The sequence below is a fragment of the Cebidichthys violaceus genome, unplaced genomic scaffold (genome assembly GCF_023349555.1).
Source record: "Cebidichthys violaceus isolate CVI_PGR_0920_01 unplaced genomic scaffold, fCebVio1.0.p SCAF_1, whole genome shotgun sequence".
Taxonomy (NCBI): Eukaryota; Metazoa; Chordata; class Actinopteri; order Perciformes; family Stichaeidae; genus Cebidichthys; species Cebidichthys violaceus.
In genome coordinates, this window is record NW_027176262.1 from 6,321,440 (window position 1) to 6,346,361 (window position 24,922).

At 42.5% G+C, this 24,922-nt stretch overlaps 1 protein-coding gene across 1 annotated transcript in view; it reads left to right on the top strand.

Moving 5' to 3' along the window:
* The first annotated feature begins 2,523 nt into the window (after window positions 1-2,523).
* pcp4b (Purkinje cell protein 4b) overlaps window positions 2,524-24,922 on the top strand; it is a 31,919-nt gene continuing 9,520 nt past the window's right edge. The window contains exons 1-2 of the mRNA XM_068714707.1: window positions 2,524-2,704; window positions 24,087-24,138. Coding sequence (XP_068570808.1) covers window positions 2,696-2,704; window positions 24,087-24,138 — 61 coding nt within the window. The 5' untranslated portion in view covers window positions 2,524-2,695. The remainder of the gene's footprint in view (window positions 2,705-24,086; window positions 24,139-24,922) is intronic.

Sequence of the window (24,922 nt, forward strand, 5' to 3'; positions counted from 1 at the left end):
TTAACATATATTTACATATATGTATGCAGCACGTCAACACAAACACACACGGAAGATGCCGTGCAACTCTCCGAGGGAGGAGTATCTCCAACTCAACTTACACAACAAAGCAGAATAAAGGTGTTTCTTCAGAATAATTCATGAGACACAACCCTGATGGAAATACAACAAAGCGGACATACGCGGTGGAATGTGACATAAGACACAGACAGAAAAGACCTCACAGAGAGATCAAAGGAGCAGAGAACAATGTGATATAATCAGTCAACATAATAACACATTCAGCTTTCGGTCGCGATGCATTTACACAGTGTGGAGTGAGGTTTGGCTGTAACCACCACAGGAGTAAGAACTACGGTCATAGCAGAGGATGTGGAGTCTTTTTTTAGACTGTTAAGTGCAAAATCACAAACAGATAACGAGTGCCCTGCAGGGGAAAAAATCCATTGCAGATTTTTGCAAAACCTTCATTCGTCACTTTTACGTAAAATAAAATAAGCAAGTGCAACATTTACCATTAAAGAGACTGCAATGTAACAATCCATTGAGCCCGAAGCGAATCAATTCAGGTCCCACATGAATGATGGACAAACCTGACATGAGTGACTGCAGAGTCGTGCTGATCAATCGTGGATCCAGAGCCCTGCTGGTTTACATTACGCTCATCTCATCACGGATTGTTTGTATGAACACTGCCGGCATACATTTCCCTTCACGTACCCCGGCAATCACAATGTGCAATCATTTGTTCCTCTGACTTAAACATCACGTCTTGCCTTCAGGTGGCATCCTGCTTGAAATGTTTCACTGCATTCTACCTCGAAGACAAATGCAGTTGTGTTCCTTTTCATCTCTGATCAATGTATCTTTTAGCTGCGTTTGGTTACGTCATTGCGCATATCGTCTCAAGGCGGACTTGATCAACACCCTGAAGCTACAACTTTATGAAGGTCGGTCTCACTCAGATTTCTCCTGCGGCTCATCGCTGCACAATATCCCTCCACTAAAGAAGTTTCTAAATTCATAGAGGTCTCCCTACGCTGTCCAAATGTCTGAACTCATGCATTGATAATTCTGCGAAGATAGACGTAAAACATCTCTGTACTCAAAATCTGTGCAAGTGTATGGGAAATAGCCGCGGGAATGACTCGTCAAACCCTAACGCACACTTCTTTAGGTGCAACCCGTTCAAACCACCTCCTCACGTGTGATCAGACCGGCGTCTCTAGCTTCAACATGTCCCGCAGATGTCCTGATACGCTGTGAAGGACAACATGAGCTTGGCTACGCTGCAGGCATCACATACATCTACCAACACGACTCCCTTCCCTCAAACTGTCTTGAGCAGAGCGATATGAGGACTATTTTTTTTTTTTTGCAGAACAAGGACCCCGAAGCTATTTTTCATTGGAGATCCGCTCCAGCTTGTCAGGCGCATTGACAGACACCCAAGAGACACACAGGTCAGGCCGGAGCAGCAGAGATGTTAGGCTTCATTTGTAATCGGGTTCCAATTCTCCCATCCATCAAGATTCCATTGGGACTCCAGCGGTGCTCCATAAGGAAGCTGCACAGCCTTCATGTTACATCCACATCAGAGCTTTGTGAATATTGGTGCCGATTGTCTTTGTCTGAATCCATCTCCACTTAGATGTGCAGGAACCAGATGGAGGTTACTCTGGCTTGAGTGAAGTTGCTGTTTGCTATTTGAATACTCAATTTGACAAACCCCGCCTGTATTGAATTTTTTACAAATGGACGTATGGATTTAGGACAAACGATGATTAGCCACCTCAATTTGTGAAATTGATGTTGAAGGGGATGAAAAGGAGGGAATGGATCGAGCTGGATGCAGATAGATTGAAGCAAAGGGATTACACAAGGCTGCTGGAAATAGGCACTGTTCTTTCTGAGAAAATCACAAGCACTTTTTCTTTCAAGTAAGAAATTTAATAAACGTAAAACGCAACGCTCGGTCTCTCTGATGCAATAAATTTAACATGCTGTTGTTCGGGAATTCACCAGAGAAAATCTAATTAGCTTATTCTGTAAACCTTTACTGGATGTAATTAACAATAAATGTGAGGGGAGTGCCCGGCAAACATCACAACACATTCCATGAAATAAAACAACAATAAAATGTAATGTAGGGACCTTATATAAACATTATAGTGCATTAAAAGAAGCACATTATGTTGCAGTGAAGCACCACAGGCAAACTGTAAATCCCTGTTTTTCAAATAAAAGACACAAAGGCGGAACATCATTTTACTTTAGAGCTTTTTCGAAGCTCACACCCACGCACTAGTGCACGCACTCAGGTGGGAGTCACAATGGTACATTTAGTGAAATAACAATTTCTACTGATGACATGATGACTGGTGCATGAAATGCCTCCCGGCGCTCCCGTCAACAGGAGGAGACGAGCTCCGTTTGGCTGATTCTGATGAAAAGGGGCTTACCCAGCGTATGCATATTTGAAAGAGTTGGGTGGTAACTTGGGAGACACATTTGCCCACGGCACTCCTATTGGTTTATTGGTGACGCGATGACACGGAGGAGTTGGGCTTAACACTTTATAAAGCTCCTCTGTCCGCGGCGAGCCACTCTTTTAAAGACCACTGTTGCTGAAACTTCTCGCTCCGCAACTCGCGTACTGGAAGCAGCCGAGAAAACCTCCACTTTACCGTCCATCATGAGCGAGGTAGGACTACTTTATGTTTTTTTTTAAAAACAAAGAAACGGTCGGGTTTAACCCATTTACGCGCGACGCGCGCGCTAACGCGCACAAGGGGAACCGTCGTTTATGAGAGATTTAACGACCACGGCGAGCTGCTGTTGTCGACGGATTTTGTGCTAACTGATGAGATTTCTGATCCGACATTTACTGTTGCATCGCGGATATAAATCATTACGGAGCGTCAGATGCTGCACAGCTGCTCGGTCAAAGTAGAGGGAACCCCAGGGCGCATATGTGCCCTGAAGCGGCACTAGAGTGGATTTACAATAGATAACGGTGTTTATGTTTCACTACGATGTTTCAGACCTACTTCACGTTCAATCGGGATTTTGATCTTCGTGGTTTGACACCAGTGTGCCGAAAATTGAGCGCAACGTGAACAGGTTGAGAAGCGTAATGTGACAGAAGAGAACAGTTTTTTTTACTTTGTAGGTCATAAAAACATAGTGATTTAAAGTCTCATATATTGTAAGGATACAGTGGACCTGTTTGTGGATGATAGTAGTTTATGTCTTAGTATAAATAGAATCCACAGGGGGGTTTCAGCATGCAATGGAAAACTGCTGTGAGGTTTTCCCACAGCTCGCACCCCTCTGATGCCGCACAGTCACAGATGTTACAGCTCCATGCGTTTGAAAGTGGAAGGAGAAGGACATTAATAACTCTTTTTATGGGTAATCTTTAATCTGCAGACACTCTAAAGTGCAATACCATGCTAATATCACTAGTTTTTTTGGGGGGGTGGCTGGGCACAATTTTAGGAAATATCATGCATGTTATAAAATGTTAGTAGAGGGTATATTTTCACCCAATAGCAGGACTGACATGAGTACCCAAAGAGATTATCATGTTCTATAAAGAGCTGATGCTCTAATCTTTTTCTCAACAGACGCTGAGGCGTTTGATTGTTTTTTGATTGCCAGTTGAGTGACACTGTCATAAGACTTATCTGCAACCAAGTGACAACTAGTTGTCAGTGTTTGAAATATTCGCCACGCGTCAGTTAATGTGTGAATTAAAATTCAGTTCACGTCCAATCTCAATTATTAACGTTATCGTATGAACGAAGCTAATACCAAAACGGTACTTGCAGCAAATGTTATCTATTTTTGAAAAACAACAAAATAATCTGCTAAATTGAGTTTTTCACTGCTGCTCTTTACTGTGCCTCTTGAAAAGAATGGAGATTGAACATTAATGGCTTTGCATTTAAATTCTGCTTCGACACTTTATCCAACAAGCAGTTTCTAGTGTATTCCGCTGGACGCTAGAACAGTAAGATGCAGGTGCAGTTGTCGGCGTATTCCTGTTTGCGCACGTATGTATGTGGGTATATATTTGCTTTTTAAGAGTATGTGCTTACATGCACATTTGTGTTTGTGTCTCCCTGTGCGTGTGTTGAAGTAGAGAAAATAAGGGCGTACATGTGTGTAACAGCAGCAGTAAACCTCCTCAGACCTTGCACGTCAAACTCAGGTACCCAGGTTACAAAGAGAGTGTTCAAATGCCTCCAGGTTAAGAAGGCAGAGTTATTCGAGTTCAATCCTGTAGTCTGGTGGGTATGTGGTCTGTCATTCCCCTCAAATGGATCGGTGGCAGACATCAGCGTACTTCCCTGTGAGCTGTTTGTAACAAGTCATTCACCGGCTGCCTCAATAAAAGATGAAGTCAGGGTGCACACGCGCGCGCACACACACACACACACACACACACACACACACACACACACACACACACACGCGCACGCACACGCACGCGCACACAACAGGAGCTAAAACAGCTTTTAAATAATTGAATCCCTTGCTGGCAGCAAAACCACCTGAGCCTTTTTGTTTGGTAATAATGTGCAAAGCAAAGATAAGCTGCCAACTCCTGTTGATTAAAAGAGGTGTCATTTTAAGGAGATCAGGGCCCTGGTGCGAATGTGAGGATGAGGAGGAGGAAGAGGAGGGGATGTGCAATGATTTTTTTCTGCTTAGTTTATGTTGTGTCAAGTAATGTTGCAGAGTGGAGGTGTTCTCAATCAAAGAATTCGGGCGTCAAACTTGAGTTGAAGCCAGTTACCCGAAGCAGAGCAGCTCAGCACGTTCCGGATGGATGCGTCTCGCAGTGGTCAGCACTGCAGCGCTGCCTCTCTCCTCCACACCACACCCTCTGCCCTTGTTCTCTCCTCCTCCCTCTTTCTCCCCCTCCTTATCTACACAAACCTGTACAACACTCTAAGGTACTATAGTTCTACCCCTTAATCTTAGCTTTTTTTTTTTTTTTTTTTTTTACCTTTTGCTGCTTCTCTATCGGTCTCTTGGCAAATGAACCACCGCTTTAAAAAATCCAACGGAGCCATCAAAGTCCCTAAAGCTTTAGCTTGCTGTCAGTGCGTTCATGTCAAGGAGGAATGAACAAGCGCACACGAGAGACTGAAAAAAACAAAAAGCTACCAAGTGCTCCAGATGGTGGAAAATGGCTGACTCAGACGCTGTATCGTGTTTTGTACCACTCAGTAGAGTTTAAGCTACTGACACCATTACTAACCGTCATGACAGTCAGCCTTCACATCTTTGAGGTCTCATAGCTTGCCGTTTGTCTTCACTCCTTCTCGGTGGTGTTGCATTCACGTATTTGACATGTTTTTGATTCTCTAAGCAACAAAAGATTCTCCCAGAGTCACAGCAGACAGTTTAACTTTGTCCTATTAAGAAAGAGTCACCAGAAAACCCCCAGGGTCCAAGATGGTTACTACCCCCGCTGTTAGCCTTGTGTGATCACATCATTTAAATCCACTAGAGAGCCATTTAAGCCAACCTGTCTGTCTGCTAGCTAGGAGCTAGCTATCTAGCCACTAGCTGGCTAGCCATCTAACTGTCACCAAATTGGTGGTTCTTGATTTGATTCGTAATTATTCTTCATACCTCCCATGGTTAAACATGCAGTGTGGACCTGTGTCTATCCCTTATGGTAGTGAGAGTAAATACAGAAACACTGTCACATGTGCTTTTTCTACGCTAACTGTCCGGGTTCATACAGCCAGCAGCTCCAAGAACATCACCGTAAATTTTCAAATAGGCGTTATTTGGATATATTGATAACATATTGGTAATCTAAATCTAAATCTTTTTGCAGGAAAAGATGTTTTTCTAAAGGCTTAGAAACTGTTTTGGCAAGTAAAGGATAATTAAGCTGACAGCGCTAAGCAAAGTAATCTTACTTCCGCCTCTAAAACGGAAGTAAGATTACACAATGACGCAATGCAGAAGCGCCCTGTAGTTAAAGTTAAAAAAAAAGCTCCTTTTAATTTAGCGGAATCAATTGTGTTAATATTGGACTTTATTCACACACAACCACATAATCTTCCAGCTCAGAGGCCGATATGAGCGTTTCCTCTGACTCAGAAGCTCATAATTACAACCTAAACGCGATGACATGAACGCAGCATGAGTCTGACCAGTGAGCCAGCCACAGACACACCTGAAGGTAATGCAGCCATGATTAATGATACTGATTACACCTGTGCGTCTGTTGCTGTGACATGTCAAAATGTCTGCTGTTAAAAAGGCCCACGGCGCTCAGAAAAAAACCCTATTTAAATAGAATCCCCCCCCCTAAAAAAACCCTTAAAGAAACATCAACCTTTTGTAACGAGGCACAAAATTCCGTGATTTGTTCAAAACACCAAAGATGAATGCAAGGATTACATTTCCCAGTGAACAAGGAGACGTCCACAAATCATTGGAAGTTTTCCCAGTTCTCTGTAGGAGGTCAGTGTTTTTTTTTGTTTTTTTTTAAGGTTTGGCAAGTTTGCACTGAAAAAGCCACTCTCAAGAGTAACTGCACATTTCATGGGACATTTTCCAAGGACTCTTGAACTCCTGTGGAGTCGCAGGTAATTTCGGACTACAAAATTGCACCCGGCTGTTATTTTCCTGCAGTCACTGACTCATAACTAAGCTGCCTTTTCAGGCCAAAATAAAAAAAAAGCTTATACGACAGCAGCCAAAACTTTCTGCTTCTTGTAAGAATTACTTTTCTGTCACATCCGCTCCGTGTTTGTTGCAGAGTGGGAGAAGAAGCAGTTCAGACTTTCGAAGACGGTGTTTAAATTAAGTCAAAGACACCCTGAGACATTATTGATTTTAGCTCGACACCTCCCATCCATACTCTGCTCTGTGCTAATTAACATTAAAGGAGCATTTTCACGTACTGCTGTCACTTAATGCACCAACACCGGTCTTTTTAAGCAAGTATATAGAAAGTTGAATGCACATGTATGTGCATATGAGAACTGATGGGAGTTCTTTCCCCACCATTAATTTTTATGACCTGCAACATTTTAGAACAAGTTTCCCCAGCTGGGAACGGACAGGAATGCTAATTAACTTAATTAAAAAATTTGCATAAACCTAGCCTTGATGGTCTGCCAGATCATAACAAGCACCAGCTTCTGTGGATGCTTTTTAATGATATTTTTAAAAGAAGCCTTTGGTTATGTCAGTAACTGCAGTGAGAAATCATACGCAGTACTCAAGCTACTCTGAATTAGCCCTGCCTTACTTTGAAACTCAACAGCCCATGGACAGGGAACATACATTTGACAGAAAAAAAAAAGAGCTGTTAATCCACTTTAAAGCAGAGATTGAAATTTCTCCAAGCACCGAGACTGAAATAACCCCCACCAGGGATGTGATGATGACATCACCACATTAATAGTCAGCACAAATCGGGCAACTCCGAATAGCTTCAAAAGAGCTTTGCTTACTTAGCAAAGTGAAATTTCACTTAAGTTCATGAAGTCGTCAACAGCAGATCACCCTTTGGGTTTATTGTTCTTGACCGAATGATGTTTTGAGGCAGTGACCATCTGTCCTCCCAGTGTGTCTATACTTTGTGCTGGTCTGACATCTTCACACGTCATCACCCTCCCAGTCCTCACATTGGATTGTTTGATGCTACTCAACTCTAAGCTTTGGGGTAGTCTGAACTGCTTTAGCCTCCTTTTCATCGGACATTCTCCTCCTCGCTGCATCCTGTGCTTCACGCCGCCCAAGACGATTGTGAGTGCTTTAAAGAAACAAACGAGCCAGAGCGTTTCTCCCCCCTATAGCAGAATAGTAATGTGTGGAGCCAGACCTTCCTTTAGCGCTGTGTCAGCGCTAAAGGAAGGTCTGGCTCCACACAGGTCTGGCTATATGAGTCTAGGTAGGAACTGCATGAAGAGTTGTAGTAAATGTACTCTCTTAATGTCTTCACCCAGATTGGATGCATTCTCCACTGAAGCTGGATGTTGAATAAAGCAGTTTGCAAACATTTTCATTCAGGGTCATTATGTGGGGTGGATGTGAGAATCTACTTCAGAGAATGTTATTTTTCCTCTCTTTTGTGCTCTGAACAGTTCAGTTTGTTCTCCACGCCATTTAAAAGCTGACTTCAGCAGGTTTTACCATAAGAAGCATGAGATGCTCAATCCCTGAAATGTACCTTGTGTCCGAGGGTAGAAATCAGCATTTTTTTGCTGCAGAAGCCAATTTATAAATCTGTCCTGCTCTCCACAGATTGCAAACCTGCAACAGCAAGTGGTTTGTCCCTATGTTCAAATCAAATATTAAGCAGCTTTCGGGCATGTACTGCTGGATTAGGGGACTTTTGTGGATTGTGTTGATCTGCTGTATCACAGCCTCCGATGTTGTCGAGGCCAGATTCTTGTTAGCTGTCCAACAGGCAGATGGACCTCTCATGGAGAGATCGTTTTTCATCCTAATGGCTCATGGGGTTAAATTGGCTCGGCTTTGTGGACTAAAACGTGCAAAAAGAAATACTCACCCAGTTGTGACTGCTGTTGTACTGGACTGTCTGCACTAGCAATAATGGCATTTTGATGGAATTATGCATCTACAGATGTTTGCCCTGTAAAAGTAGTTTTAATGTGATGGACAGTTACATCTGTTTGGATGTTCCACCACTTTGGGCTGGATTAAAATATCTCCACAACTGTTGGATGAACTGCCATGAAACTTTGTACAGATATTCAATTTTCAATTACATTTTTTTCTAAAGCCCAATATCACAAATTACAAATTTACCTCTGAGGGCTTTACAATCTGTACAGCATACGACATCCTCTGTCCTTGGACCCTCGCATTGGATAAGGAAGAACTACCCCCTAAAAAACTTGGAACTTATGTGATGATCTTGTTAACATTACACCTGCTGATGGAAGCGTTCAAACAACCTGTAGACTCTTAGTCTTGTTAAGAAGAAAATTGAATAAAAACCTTTCAGAGAAAGTAATCACAACTTTAAATGGCACTCTCCGATGATGTCACGCTCTCTTTGCCTAAAAAATAATGCTGTGGCAACATTTTGTAACCATTTTAAAAGGTCATTAGCATCGCAGTCACTTTGCACAAGAGGTGTTTTTATATAGTATTATCAAATTAAAAGCTCCCTTAAAGGGTTAAATTAATTATACTATTTCCTTTGTAAAACAATCGCATGTCTTCTTGTTGATTCATATCAGGTTTCCCTCGTGAGTCTAATCAACAAACACTCCATCAACCAACACGATCTTTATCAAACGGCAAAGAAGATGTGAGCGGCTATTTACTCAACCGCAGCCTCATAAATCAGTTGGATCGGTGCCGAACGCTCAGTGAAACCATCACACACTGGGTGGTTAAGTGACTGCGATGAAAACAGTTTTTGTAATGCGTGTGCGGTTGTTGTCTTGATTATTGTGCAGCCGTAAATCCACAAGCTGTGTACAAAAGGATGACGGGGTTCCTGTTCCTCAGCTTCATGGATAGCGATGTAAAGTGAATCAATAAAATAAATTGACATCTTTATTCAACATGTTGCTTTAGTGAAGTGCTTTGGAAGGTGTTTACCGAGCTCCTTTCATGCTGTGGTTGATGGATGAGTTGATGTCAGATCAAACTACGTGAACGCAAGAAGAAAAAAAAAGAACAAAATCCTCTTTAAAGTTTCTGTTTCGGCTTTTCAGGTGCAACATTTCATACTGAAATAAATGAAAACTGGTCAAACATTATATGTTATTGGTGAACATTAATATTCTACATCCGAATCCAAATTGTAACACAACAGATTGGGATGTGAAAGTACAGTTTGACAACCATAAAATGTGTTGATATGTGATAACAGGCATCATCTTTGTGTTTAACCCGTCTTCTCGTCGTCGCGTTCATGAAAATCATGCACTTCAGCAACGTCAGCAGCGGTGCACCACCATGCTTCAGTCATTCACCTTACGAGCTGAGCGGGTGGGGAAAGGCTGAATTAGCGGAGCGACATTACTGCTGCACGCTGCAAATCTACCTCCCACAAAATCATTACGGCGTCACTCTCAAACGGGTTCGAGGCTGAAAATAACACTTCAGGGACTGCAGGGGTCTGCAGGCCAATTTATTAAGTAAGCAGGTTACAGAAACAGGTTTGTGACTGCAGGTTCCCCCGTTTAGATATCTGCTCCAATGGAAAGAAATGGTGGCAGAGGCTCGTGAATGTGCAGCCTGTTTCGTTGCCCTCAGTCATCACTATTGATGTGAAACCTCAGTTATAAAATGTGTTAAAATGTGTAACTTTGCCCTCCTCATCCACCCCTCAGGCTCTAGTTCAGACTGTGTTCTTATTGTTGATTTGATTTGGTTAAATTAGATTTTACAAATTGTATTAGATGTTGCAAAAGTAGTGAGTCATATATCATGATGCGAGCTAGTACGTTTTTTTTCCTTTTTTTTTAATATAGTTATCTTTTAGCCGTAAAAACAATTTGTAAAACAACTTTTGACAAATTAGCTTTCCTAAATGTTTTGGCCAATATTTAGCCTGTAATCACAGAGTCTGAGATGTTAGAGGACGTCAGAACAAGACATTGAATGAGGGTGAATCACAACGTTAGGTAGTGTTCATACTTAGATTTGCGGGTGTTCAAATGAAATTTAAAACAGTTTCTTGTTAGTCTCTGGAGATTTATTACGACAGCTGAGCTGCAGAGCTTAATAGTGAGGTTTTCTGGTAATGTTGAGGCTTAAGTCATAAAGACTTTGCTCTTTCAGTTTTGACAATCACAGCCATATACTGTATAATACCTATAAGGAATAAAGAGACTCCACCAAAGGTTAGACTTGTTCTTGAGGAGCCAGGTTCCTCGTGAGACTGTAATATACTGTCTGATTAAATCCAGATGAATCATTTGCTTTCTATCAACTCATGATAGATTATGAATTATACATCTTTTCCTCTTGGCTGATTTTTATGTAAAACAACACAATATTGGTAGTCGTACGGTCCCCTTGGTAATGTTGCATTGCAGGTTAATAATTCTATATTTTGAATTTTACACCTGCTGCAGTTGACTTTGTTCTTCAGCAGGGCTGTTGTGTCAAATCAGCAAATTGCCTCCGACTCTAAAGAACATTGTGAACGTTCCTCCTGGCAGATTTAAGTGCTTTATGTCCTGTGTCTTTATTCAGTCCGTGATTATTATGAGCTGCAGAGCACAAAGTAGAAGTAGCTGTAACAGGAAGAAGCTGGAGTTCACCATTTTGAGTAGGATGTAAGCATAGTTTGAAAATACGACAGCATTTATTTTAATATAAGTGTGTATCTCATTATATGGCCACTTACAGAGCAGGTCAGGACAGTTGCATCAGCTTTCTGCAGCACTGTGCTAGACTGGTTAAAAAGCCGTAGTTTTATTGATGGTGTTCTGTGCTCTTCCCATTATGGACTAAATGGAGCCTAACATCTGTGCTCAATTCTAAAAGGAGCTCATGTGGAAAAGAAAACCTGCTGCTCAAAGTAAACATTGTGTCTCTTTGGATGTTCCAGGAAGGGGCAAAGATGAGACAAACTGGCAACGCGGACGGAGATTTGTAGCAGTTGGCGCGGAGGTGAAACATGGATTTAGGGAGCGGATACAAATCATGAGCTGACAGCGAACGTATGTCATCGCATCTCGATTAATTTGGGATTGACCCGCCACCTGAGAGCCCAGTAGATCCATATATATGCTATTGTTTATGACAAAATATGAAAACATCCTCTGGCTCCACTTCGAACAAACACAACGATGAATTTTAAAATCAGTTCATTGCTGGTTGAACTTTGACTGCGTCTTTGGACAGATGTTGAGATAATATTAAACGCGCTCAGAGTAAGTATCAGCTCTCTTCTTTCATAAATCCTGCAGCACGCTCATGTCCCCACGGGTCTTTTCTATCGCCGTACTTCCTCAAAGCGACTCTTGTCACAAACGACGCTCGTCTGAGCCGGCACACGCTGAAAGCCAACACATGCCCTCTGCAGATGTCACTTCAAATTCACAGCAGCTTTTGAGGAATGGTTTCATAAGGTGGCGCCTCAGAACCACATTTAAACATGAGGAGGCGTTATGAGGCGTTAGATGGTTTGATCAGTTGGCTGTAGTAGTCCAAAAAAAATGGAAAAAGGTGGAAGGAAATTGGAGCAGTCGGTCTGATGGTGAACCCCTGATGGTCTGTTCATGATCCTGAGCTGGTCAGTGTAAATGGTCAAAAATTCTTTGTCATTCTTTTACTTTGTTATAGTCATCTATAGTCTCTATTTTTTGGGCATTTGTAGTTTTAATTATGTATTATAAGATGCTTAGAGCTGGTGTTAGGAAGTCGAACACTCTTTTTTATTTATGTATGTATGTATGTATGTATGTATGTATGTATGTATATATATGTGTATGTATGTATGTATGTATATGTGTGTGTGTGTATATATGTGTGTGTGTGTGTATATATATATATATATGTGTATATATATATGTGTATATATGTATGTATATATATGTATATATATGTATATGTATATATGTATATATATATATATATATATATATATATATATATGTATATATGTATACTGCTGTGAAAAAAATCTCAACCAACTATTTAGTCAAGTTTCTGAACAAAAACTCGATTTTTACAAGATTACATTCAAACACATCATGACAACATATAATTTACCTTCACCCAATACTTATCTTTACTGAATAGAGCATGAATACAGCATGAATTAATGAGAGCATGAATGCATCATAATGTAACTGAATGGAACCACCGTTAGCTCTTAGCTCTGCTGATATCAACACAGATGTATTGCTCACAATGTAGCACTATCAGGGATGAGTGAATAGAAAGCATTAATGCCGATCGCATATTTTGACTGAATATTGGCCTATAACGGTCTGCGGTGAAACTTTTAATTCACACTATGATGGTTGAATTGAGTAATTAATACAATGTTCACACGCATACCGAACCGTGGGCGGGACCCGTACGGATCACGGATCAATGCGGTCCGTTACACATCCGTGAGCTGGTGTTTTAAAGACCAGCGACTCATTTGTCTCTGCCCTACGCTTGAAGAACAGAAAGAGAGAAGAGGCAGTTTGGCCTTATGTTCTTTCTGCTTCAGTTATCTGTGGCCTACTTCTGCTTTTTGAAATTCTTAATGGCCATTGAGTGTGTCAGGGAACTCTTGGACTATGCCAAGCTGCCAAGTCTTAAAATAACCCCAGAAACGAATGAACAGTATTATTAAATTATTTCCCCCCAATTCCTCACTTTCCATTTTCCTCCACCGCTCTACTTTGATTAGAATTACTGAGCTCTACACTTCAAACTGTGTGATGTTTCGGAACCCACTGGGCATGAAGAAAGGATCCAAACTACAACTTGATTCTGATTCCTCACATTATTATCATATCAACTGCCTGGCTCTTCTCTTCCCTGGAAAGTTGTTCAATGAGATGTTTCTGCTCGACGGTCTCTGGTGGGACGGCTCCAGCAGGGACAGATTCCTCGTTCCTCTTAATTCGGTCTTAATTTGAACACCTTGCTCTTTTTTCAGTCCATTTGCATAGCTACTCTCCTGCTGCTTGGCCCACAAAAAAAAAGAAAGACCGGAGCGTTAACTGGGTCGCCTGGTTACGTACGGCGAAAGCTCTCTGTATCACATGGACCCCCCCCTCCCTCGCAGCCGATGGGCGCTTGGCACTGGATCGGAGCAACCGAGTCGGGCCGCCAACAAGCTGGCCATCCTCTGAGCAAACAAGTCTCTCCGGGTCTTAGCTCTCAAGCTAAAAAAAAAACGGTCAGTGTTGCTGAGCCAGACGAAGCCAAAACATCAATCATCGCATTATGCCAGCCATGCTTATGAATCAGCTATCACAGATTAACAAAGTAAGAAGCTTTTGGGATACACAATATTGATTTTCTCATTCTCATCTGCTGCGTATAGCTAGAGGCTTTAATGTCCCACGCAAACCGTTAAGCCAAGGAGGAAACTGACAACTCCACGTTTCCACATTGAAATGTAGTTTGTCATTAGGAAGATGAACCAGCACCTTCGAAGCAGCAGGTGAGAGAAAGTGATGACGTGCAACAAAAGGTTGGGCGGGGCTACAATCAGATCCAGGATGCCGCGATGAGAGCCTTACTGGACTCCATCGATGCCTGTGGACACTGCCAGGCCAGCTGTTCGATAAGATGAAGGTGAACCATAAGGCTGCTTACTGGCTGTCTCTACTCAAACTATTCCTTTAAATCAACTGAAACGCTTGACGTCTGTTGAGTCCACCGCATTTCTGTACGCTCTTGAACCAATTGACCTTTCGCTAAGTCCCGCCCCTCGAATGCAGACTGGCCAATCATAGCGTAGTATCTGGTTTCTTTATTTTCGGGATTGTTTTGACTTCCTGCTAGACATGGTTACTCATTGTGTATCAGAGATACCTGTTACCCGGAGATGTTGGAAGAATTGTTACGTTTCTACGTGATAACCTGTGGAGCTAACATTAGCACATCATTAGCAATGATGCTATGCTAACTACAGAAGGTATACTGAACACGCATGCTGCTTTTGCTTTAAAATGGCTGTAACAGTGAATAAAGACCTACTCAGCTTTCCAGGAACAGTGTTCATTTTAACATCACTAGGTGATGTGCTGGTTTACTTTCCCCCTGTGATCTGTAGGCTTTAGCTTCTATCTTTATCTTTTTAACCTGTTTTCACCGCTGACATCCTGGATATATCATCCCAACGCATGTTGTTGACCGTTCTGTTGGCTTTTTTCTCTGAAATCGTATTTTTACGAGGTCTTAGCGAAGGGTCAATTGGGACTTGCTGTGAAAACAAGTGTTGCTATCTCAACTCATTGGCTTGATTGTTTTTTTATTGTGATTTAATTGAAAAACAGATTCTCGCTCTCGCCACATGATTAAGCGTGTTGCAGAGAGAAGCACTTTAACCCGGCGCACAGCTTGTGTAAATCAGCTGGCTGATTGAACCAGAGACCCGGCTGATCACAGGGAACTCCCTCATCTATTTACCGGCTTGCTGGTTAGTTTGTTGCTCCCTTTCATCGCTGCAACGCTGCTCTGTGGCAGCACGCTTTACCAATCCCAAAATGAGGAAAACCAGATCCCCAGAGATCGGCGACACCCACACTAATGAAAGGAAAGCCGAAAAATGTAATCTCGCCAATTTCAAGGCTCATTAAGTTGTGTAACAGACGGGAGTTTGAAGAACTAATTTGAAGAGGAGCTGTAATGTGTTTCTTCCCCCTTCCTTCCTCTTCCCCTCAGTGCTTTTCTCAGTGGAAATTGCTGTGAATCAAAGTATTTTTAGATAAAAAAGACAAACAAATGTTTTCTATTTTATTCTAGAGGCCCTTGTAGTTTTGTGATTTCAGGCTTTTCTGGGGCATGAAGGCATTAGTACTTCTTGGCTTGGTGTCGACCGCATTATGTGAGCCAAGAGTTTTACTGCTGCATTGCAAAAATCCCCCCCCAAATAAAATGTTAGATTTAAAAAAAAAAGGAAAGAAGTTTGTGAGTCAGTGTGAGTTGGTTTGATCGCAGCTTTTCTGGGGACAGCGTCTTGGTTGCATGACAGCTGGCCTGCTTTCTTAGACTCATCATTTTACCAAAAGCCCTCCTCAGCCCGAACCTCCGAGAAAACACAAAGGAAGCAAATCAACCGAATGTGTGTCTCGCACACCGACAGGCGTGTGCATTGTGTGGAGGTGGCTCGACAACGGGCTGCGGACAGAGAACAGCGGCAACTGCTTTGCAGCAATGCAGTTAATGTGAAGCGTTTGTGTCGTCTTCACCGTCAACCGTTCACCTCAGGAGTCCCCGGCTGCCACAGAGGAGAAGGGAAGAGTGCAGCTGAGTTTCTGCGCCTTGTGGTTTTCGCCGGGCGAGACCATGCCAAGGTGCAGCGTCGCCATGTCACGGTCACACAGCTGATGTTTATGACAAGCAGGTCAGCTGCTCTTCCTCTCAACCCCGCCGATTCGCTCCACTTGTCCCCGAAGCTCCGCTGAGGAGAAAAAACCCCATCTCAGCACTTGACTCGCAGATAGTAAAAGACACCAAAACCAGCTTCATTTCAGTCATTCCCACACCTACTCTCTTTCTGTAGTCCCTCAATAGACAGTGGAAAAGGCGTAAGAGCATTTTAGCGTGATTTAATGAGAAAAATCTAACTTCGTTAATGGCGTCATCATTGAATAGCATGACAATTCCTCAGTGCCAGAGGCTGAAGAGATGGATTTTAGAAGAAGAAGAAGAAGAAGAAGCAGCATTTCTGAACTGGGAGTTTAGATGCATTTCAACCTTAATTCATGCTTCTATTTGCCCTTCAACTGACTTTCTTTATGTTCTAATTACTGCGGTCAAACTAGTGTCTGTCTTGTCAGAGAAACAAAACATCCCAGGGAAAAGCCAGTAATTATGTTTCATGGTAATTACTGACCTGCACTGCAACAGCAAGAACAGTCTTTTTGTTCGCTTCTACCCAGACATGTGCTGGCTACCCAACAAAGGAAAGAAAATCCAAAAAATCTGCAGCAGGGAGTTATTGACCCAGCACTGATTTGGCAGTGTTTCAGCATGCCCTGTAGCCTTTATGACAGTATGGTTTATGTAACTGCCAATGGAGCTCATACAGATGAGTGGTCTGTAGCGCACGCACACACACACACACACACACACACACACACACACACACACACACACACACACACACACACACACACACACACACGTGTAAAAATACTCGTAGTAAAGAGCACACACAGACACATACACACTCCCACTGCCTGCACGGTGAGGACGATTTCTGAAGAGCTGAAGAGGCAGCAGTAGAGTGAGGTCAGAGGATCAAAAGGGAAACGATGATTTACTGCGCAGGTTTTCATCAGAGCAGCACCAACCACGAGCTGAACCACGTCGCCTCAGAGGCAGCAGAGGAACATACCGCCGTGAATGATGCCAACGTGTCGCGTTGTGGAAACGAGGCGTCTTTGCCTCCACGCGACAAGATAACATAAACACAATATGTCCCGTCTGTTTAATCTGAACACAAACCAAAGCGCAGAATCGACTTCAGTCGCTGAATGTCTTGCCGTCACCGCGGGTTTTCCAGGAAACCAGCGGAGACTCCAGGAAGTCGGTACCGCCAATAAAACAGTCCAGCACAAAAGCCCCGAAAATACAGCAAGGTGTCACTTTTACAGTTAGATTTCTGTACGGATTGAAAATGAAGTTATAATGTGTTGATTACTGAGCTTAAGAGGTGTAGAATTATTACATCTTTGAACAGATATAGGCTAGTTTCCTACGCTAAGCTAACTAGCTGCACCGTCATAATCACCAAAGACGTGAGTATCAATCTCCTCATATAAGCGAATAAGCATATTTCCCAAAATGCTAAACTATTCCTTTACAGTTTTAACACATACCGTTCTTCATATAAACATTAACTCTTGATATGGTTTGTTTATTGCAGGATAACACTAGTATATATATCGTTGAATAAATAACTAGCATCTGAATCAGAAAGTGTTTTATTGTATGTTTGCACATAGAAGGAATTTGTCTTGGTGATGTAAACAGTGCAATAGTGAAGACACATAATATAAAATATAAGAAAGATGTATGAAAGTGGAAGAGCAGCATACGGCTCCATGTCTGTGCGGATCTCCTTCATTAAGGAGGAACCACATCGAAATTGTATTTGAGAGTGCAGGCTTGAATTATTCTCAACATCCGTCGATATAGAATTAATCTGAACACTTGAGTTTCATTAATGTCACTTTCACTCATATTTACAGCACACAAACTAAAAAAATGCTTTCCTGCAGCATCCTGTTCTGCCGGGCAGATAAAGGAATGTGGCTTGAAGTGAGGAAAGTACAGAAGTAAAGGCTCGCTCTGAGCAGAATCAAAGGATGGATGTTTTTAAGGATCCCCCCCATGAATGTGCCCAATCAGAGATAAAACATATTTACATTTCTCTGATTTGCAATGTGCTTACAGTCCATGCTCTTCTGTTATTCTGCTTCACTATGTGTGTGTGTGTGTGTGTGTGTGTGTGTGTGTGTGTGTGTGTGTGTGTGTGCGCCTGTATGTCTGCATGTGTGTGTGTGTGTGTGTTTATTTTTTTCTCCTTGAAGTATCCTAATTGAAAGCCTGGAGGCACAGAACACTGTGATGCAGCCACTATGGAGTTTGCCGGTAGTATTCTACAGTAGCTCTGCTGTTTGTGTATTTCACCTAAAAAGGCACCCAAAAACACACACACACACACACACACACACACACACACACACACACACACACACACATCAAAACACTGTTTGTTGACCTTGTGTACCTCGGAGTCTGTCGATGATTAATGAGAGGAACAATATGCTTCTCTGCTCCCTCGTCTCCCTCGCCAACGTCATATAATTGCTGTTTTTATTTCTGCTTGATTGGTTTCTCATCTACCGCTTTCTCCTCCTCACGGTGCGTTCGTATTCACTCGAGTGTCTCCTGATGTGTCCAAAAGGTGTGTGGAATTGTTCGCCAGTGTTTGTGTTTTTCATGTGCTCGTTCATCTATCTGCAGAGCGAGGATAGCCGCCTTTCCCCCCCTTCAGTAATCTCTCCTCTCGCTGTTATTGCACCTTACATTTGGCTCGGCCCCAGAGCTGCTCGGCCGTAATGGTTCCTCCTCTCTTCGCTGCCCTCGGGGAGCGTTACAGTTTCTCATCACCTCTCGCCATAAACAAAATGACCTCCGGTCACGTCTTGTATTTGAGCCGAGTTATAACCCCGCAGAGCCCGTTCTGAGTGTAAGCGGCGCCCACATCGACAGCGTTGTTATCTCACAGGAGAGACTTCTCATAGTGCCGTCATGTTAAGACCTTTAATTCTAACCAAACTCATTTTACTCAGTTATAGTTTTATTTTTACTATGGATGGAGAGAGCTGGAATAATTCAATTACTCAATCTACAGAAAAATAATCATCGACATTTTGATAATCAGTTAATCATTTAAGTCATTTTTTAATCAAACATTCCCTAGTTTGTGTTTTGTAATTGTATGAATTTGCTGCTTTTCTTTGTCGTATGCATTAAACTGAATACATCTATGTTTTGGAGCGCTAGTACGATAAAACAAGTAATTCATACATTTTGTGCTTTAGGACACTGTGATGTGCATTTTCTCTATTTTCTGACTAAACAATATAATGATTGAGAAAATAACTAGCGGGTTGACCCTATCTGTAAACTATATTTTTGAGGAAAAAGAGACATTCTCCAAACAACGGAAGTATGACCTGGTATTGAACAACAAACTAAAATGACAGGAAGGTGATTTCGGTATGATTGTATTGTTTGTTATAGACAGTCGGTCAAATGGATTGTAAGAACAGGAACATGAAACCGTTTGGCTGTTCTTAATCAGATTCAAGTGAGTCGTTAACAAAGACGTCACACACAGGACGTTGTTGTACCGGAGTTAACACGATTGAAGTCGATATTTACATTTTCAGTTATAAATCGATGTGCAGTGGAAGCCAGTGAATTCGTGAGCAGATGTCAACATGAACTAAGATAAAGAGAAAGACAGTCATATTTCTAATTTATGGCTTTTCGTGGAGCAAAGGCTGCTGCTTCTTCTGTGTGTGTGTGTGTGTGTGTGTGTGTGTGTGTGTGTGTGTGTGTGTGTGTGTGTGTGTGTGTGTGCAGAGTCGGAGTGGTGATCTAGATGTGAATGGCTTCACAGAACAGAACTGTGATGAAAACATAAATTCCCATAAATTCAGATTTGAATGTTCAGACAAGACAGATGAGACAGATACGTCCTGTATCTGATTTAGGACCACATTTAAAAGTGATCCAAATCAATGAAAAATAAATAAATAATGATCTGAGTAACATATAAACAAAACATCTGATCGAGGCCACTTTCGCCTGCAGAGTGAACACAGCCTATGATATGCTTTTTGAGCCTTCTTAGGCCTGTGGGAATGTTTAAATGATGCAGAAGCCAATATAACCTTCACAGCGGGCCTCTGTGTTTAATACAATATTTATCTTTTTTGCAACAGTTCTGCAATTTTTACATCAATATCATATCTCCAAAAACAAACATAAGTAACTGAAGCAGATGAGCTTGAGGTCAGTTTGGTTTGCAGAGAGTGCCGATGTGGTGCAGTGTGGTCAGACTGGTTTCCCTGCTCTCACCCAGCTGCTGCTGTAGTGGGTTTATTAGCGCGCTGTGAAGGAGCAGCCGCAGAGCCTCCAACGCAGGCACCAGTTCATTTCATGGCCATTACAAGAGGCGGATGGAGGGACTCGGCTCTTCTCTTTGAACTGGGATTAGTAACGGGGAGAAACAAAACTGTGCTCTTATCTGCCTCTGATATTTGTGTGGAGCTGCGGGGGGGGGGGGGGGGCCTCAGCTGTGTGACACCACAAAGCAATGTGATGAGTCCTTTCACTTTCGTTTTCCTGACAGACATGAAAAGCGGTAACAGGTATCGTCCTGATTGGCTCGACAGGCAAACGCAGACTGTAGCGTAGAATGCCTCTATCTTACACACTTCAAGTTTTGTTTCTTTAATGGGAAAAATTCGGAATTTCATCAAAGACCGATCCTCAAATTAGGCATTTCTTCTGGGTGTGTTTTGCTTGCAAGGATGCTTGAACCCCCCCACCACCACCACCCGTCCCCTCTCCCCAGCATCAAAGCACAGCACACGCTGTTTGAAATTCATTGAAAGCATTGGATTAATAATGCAGAAAGAGAAGCTCGGGGGAAAAAAGAGGACACATAGCACGACGCCTTTCTCCACTCCTCGGCCATTAAAGCACGGAAACCCTTCTGACGCGACCAAACGGGAAACCTTTGAGCGACGGAACGGCTGCAGAAAGGTCGCGATGGAAGAGAGTGGAGCTAAATCTCTCCCGGGAGGCGGCCAGACACGCGCTACCTAAATGAAACCATTTCCTGTGTTCCTCCCCGGTGCTTTCCCTCCAAATTTGGTCGAGAACGGAATACAAAAGAAATCAATCCATATGAAACGCCTGATTGAAATACAAGCGGTTTTCTCTGATTTTACAAAATGCAATGCAATGAACAAAACAAAGCTTTAACAAGACAATTTAAATATGAATGGTATAGATAATATAACACAAGGTCCCCATTCCAGCCATGGTAGAGGCTTGCTACCTCCTAGAAAGCACGTTCTGTTCTTTAAGGCATGTCAAGGTTTTGGTTACGAGGCTCTAGAAACTTAGAGAAAGTCTTTAACTGCTGCAGTCGTAACTCTCTGTCTCTGAACCTTTTTTTTTTTCTTCTTCTTCCCTCGGTCAGAGAGTTGATTCTGGTCATTTATCTTCCCAGTGCCAATGTTGTATCAGTACGTGTTAACTGCAGAGGGAGGTATTGATCCCGCTCTCCTCGCTTCATCCTCCGTTCCTTCTTCACTAGAGAAGAAATAAATAAATCCCATCTCCACAGCTCCCACCCAGGCTGTGCATACAAAAACAGGAGCTGACAAGCTGCCTCCCAGCTGGCAATAAACGCCGCTCGTTGACGAGGAGGAGAGCGACGCTGTAATTCCTGCGATGATTTCATTTTACCCTGCACCGACACGGCCAGGCTCAAAGTGACACACGGCAATGATATGGGGGACTCTCAAGCCTTCAGACAGGAATCATAAACATGACAAAATAATGTTATGAATGAATTTAAACTCACCATCAGGTTTGGACAGCTTCTGGGGGGTTTCCACAGGGGAGCATTTCCTTCATGGTGTCCTACACTGAATGTTTTTTTTATGAGTTCTGTTTGTGGCAGTGACAGAGTGTTGGAGTTTGGAGTTTTTTTGCACTTTTTTTCTCTCCACTGAATCCCAACTGCTCTTCGGTCGTGGCCGTGAAGATAAATGGGCCATCAAGGCGGGCTGAACAGCGGCAGAGGGACATCGATTATAACGAGGAGGGCTAATGCTGAATTCATTAGCAACGGGCTGACGTGGAGGAGCAGCAAACAAACAAGAGGATCATTTAATGCCATCAGGGTTTTAGTGGCATTAGCACTGAGCACTGAGGTTAACGGTCTGCAACATATACTGTATTTTCGAAAAAGTAATTTTACTTTTTTTTACCATGAGTGGTATCTATCCTTCAACTTTTAGCGAGAGAGCAAAAGTGTAATTCCCAAAATGAAAACATTGAAACATTGAACATCTAAACTAACAAAATGCTGCATAAAAGTGCATCTTTTCAGCAGAACACGTCTCCCCAGTGCCACCTTTAAAACGGTGTGATTAATAAAGACACTAATGATGATGATGCTTCTCCTCCTAACTTCCCTTCCTCAATCCACACTTCCTCTGGCTCCTTCATCATTCCCTGTGATATCTCTTCTCCCTCTTTCTCTGCCGCATGTTAAAAGCCGGACTCTAGTACGGTTCTAAGAATAGCTTTCCCTAATCTGCTCATTGTGATGGAGTGTCACTCCCGTTCTCCTCTCTAACACGATATCTGCTTTACCCTTTTCACACCTCTAATGCTGTCGGCTCCTGCCTCAACCCTGCAGACCTCTGCGTAGAAGTAGAGGGATTTTATTTCAAACATGCCATATCGCCTTTTTTTATGATGAAAATTAACATTCACGTAAGGAGAGTCAGACGGTGGACCTCTCATTATGAGGAGGAACTCTTTCAGCTCCCTTGCGTTAAATCTGTTTTTAAGTGAACATTGACAAACTCGCACGTCAGACGACATGGAGGCGGACGTACGTTAACGCAGACACTCTGGGTTATTTCTCCAGAGATCGGGGCCCGTTTGCGTTTTAATGTGAGGAAAGCAGGTGTTTGGAATACAGAACGCGGCGCCGGAAATGAATGGCTGTGGGATAATGAGAGTCGGCATTTAGATAAATGCTGCAGCATTAGTATGTAAGAGTGCAACGATTGTGTCGTATCGGCCGAGTGTGGCCTCGCACCGTTGTGCGTCAGCACATCTGGAAAGCCATTTGTTGAGCGAGAGAGTGCACAGTAACATCTGGGGAGGCTTCAGACTGTATAGAGCAGGTGTTTGCTTCTTTTTGGTGCTACAGTAGGTGCTTTTCTCATTTGCATCAGTCTGTCCTTTTTTTTTTTTTTGTACACTACCTTGTGATGTGGAGTGAATTTAAATGAGAGTGAATGTGATTATTACCATATGGCCGAGAAGAACCGACAATAATCTGACTTCTCAGTCTCTAACTCTTAGGACTATAGGCTGTTTTTGAATGAAACCCTTCATATATGCAGAATGTGGGGATATTATATCAATGTGCAATATATATTTTAGCATTATTAACTTTTATTTTATTGTGAAAAATATGAATCTTGTTGGATTTCAAGCCTTTATTCAATGGTTTAACGAGACCTTATACTGTAAAAGACTATTTTCCGAAAAAATAAGCCTAACATTTTTTTTTAGGAAAACACTCTCTGGCTTTGGAGCTTTTCCACTTTCTTCAAATCGGTAACATAAGCAGAATAAAACATACAGAGGGAACTAGATCAGTTCCTTTGTTCCATGTTGATATTTTTCTGACCTCTGTTGTGTCAAAGTGCCAAAAGTGTAGTAAACCGCAACACCTCTGGCATGGTTTCCCTGCTGGTCACACCGTATAGTCATTGTTACTGTCACGGGGCCCTCAGCCTGCAGGGCCTCCTCTGTCCAGCTCATGAGGTCATAACAAAGGGACCCCACTGGCTGAGCGACTCCAGAGTGGAGGCTTTAGAGAGCGTGCGAGTGGATTAGGTGGCGGCTTAGCCCCCAGTAGATGTCAGAACAATTGTGAGGATGAGGCTTAATTAGTAAAGGGCGAAGACCAGTGGCGCGTATTCAACTCATTTGGATATGATGACAGGATTGTGGGAAATCTTCTATTGTTTCTATCTGAAGTCTGGTGAAAAATAAAATGTCCATCTCATTCATGTTTTTCTGTTTTTGCGTTGCAGAGACAAGGATCAGGAGCAGCTGCTGGCAACAACAAGACATCTGGAGAACAAGGTAATACAAACGTTGACTAACGTACACAATTTTACATCATATATTACGACGTTTACTTTCAAAACATCCACTTCTATTTGCATCAGCAGCGACTTACAGTGTGCTGGTGGAGACAGAAAAACAGAGAGAGAATGACTGACGCACAAACAGGATGTGAGCGAGGGAGGGAAAGTGGGCCACAGTTTACAGTACATGTGGGCTCATGTACGCAAGACGAGCTTTAAAAAGGCAATGTCACATGATTGACAGTAACGGGGTCTGAAGGACAGCTTCCATCAGAGTCTACACACACACACACACACACACACACACACACACACACACACACACACACACACACACACACACACCTCACATGGGATCTGACACACCCGTCAGATCCCATCATGATAAGACGAGAGTTCAGGGTACCATGTCATCGTTTAAATGACATGGAGAACATTACATAACATATGAATTAGTCATATGTTTTTAAAATAATCAGTTTACAGAGTTTTTGACAGTTTCGTCATAATGTAATGCCCTCCAGTCATTACAGCATGAGCTCTAAAACGGTGCCATTTGTTCTAAACTTGCACGATTGTTCATAAATAATGACTCATGTTCGAAACTAAAATACAGAATGTAGGATTTTATTAGCACGCGTCGTGCCTTTTAGAAAACCAACTTTGCTAATAGTTTGGTGTTTCACAGAGGTTAGCTGCTGCACCGCTTTACATCTTTCTTATAAATCTATTGACAGAGCCGCTCAGCTTTAACGTCCTGACTCAGCGGGGTTAGAATA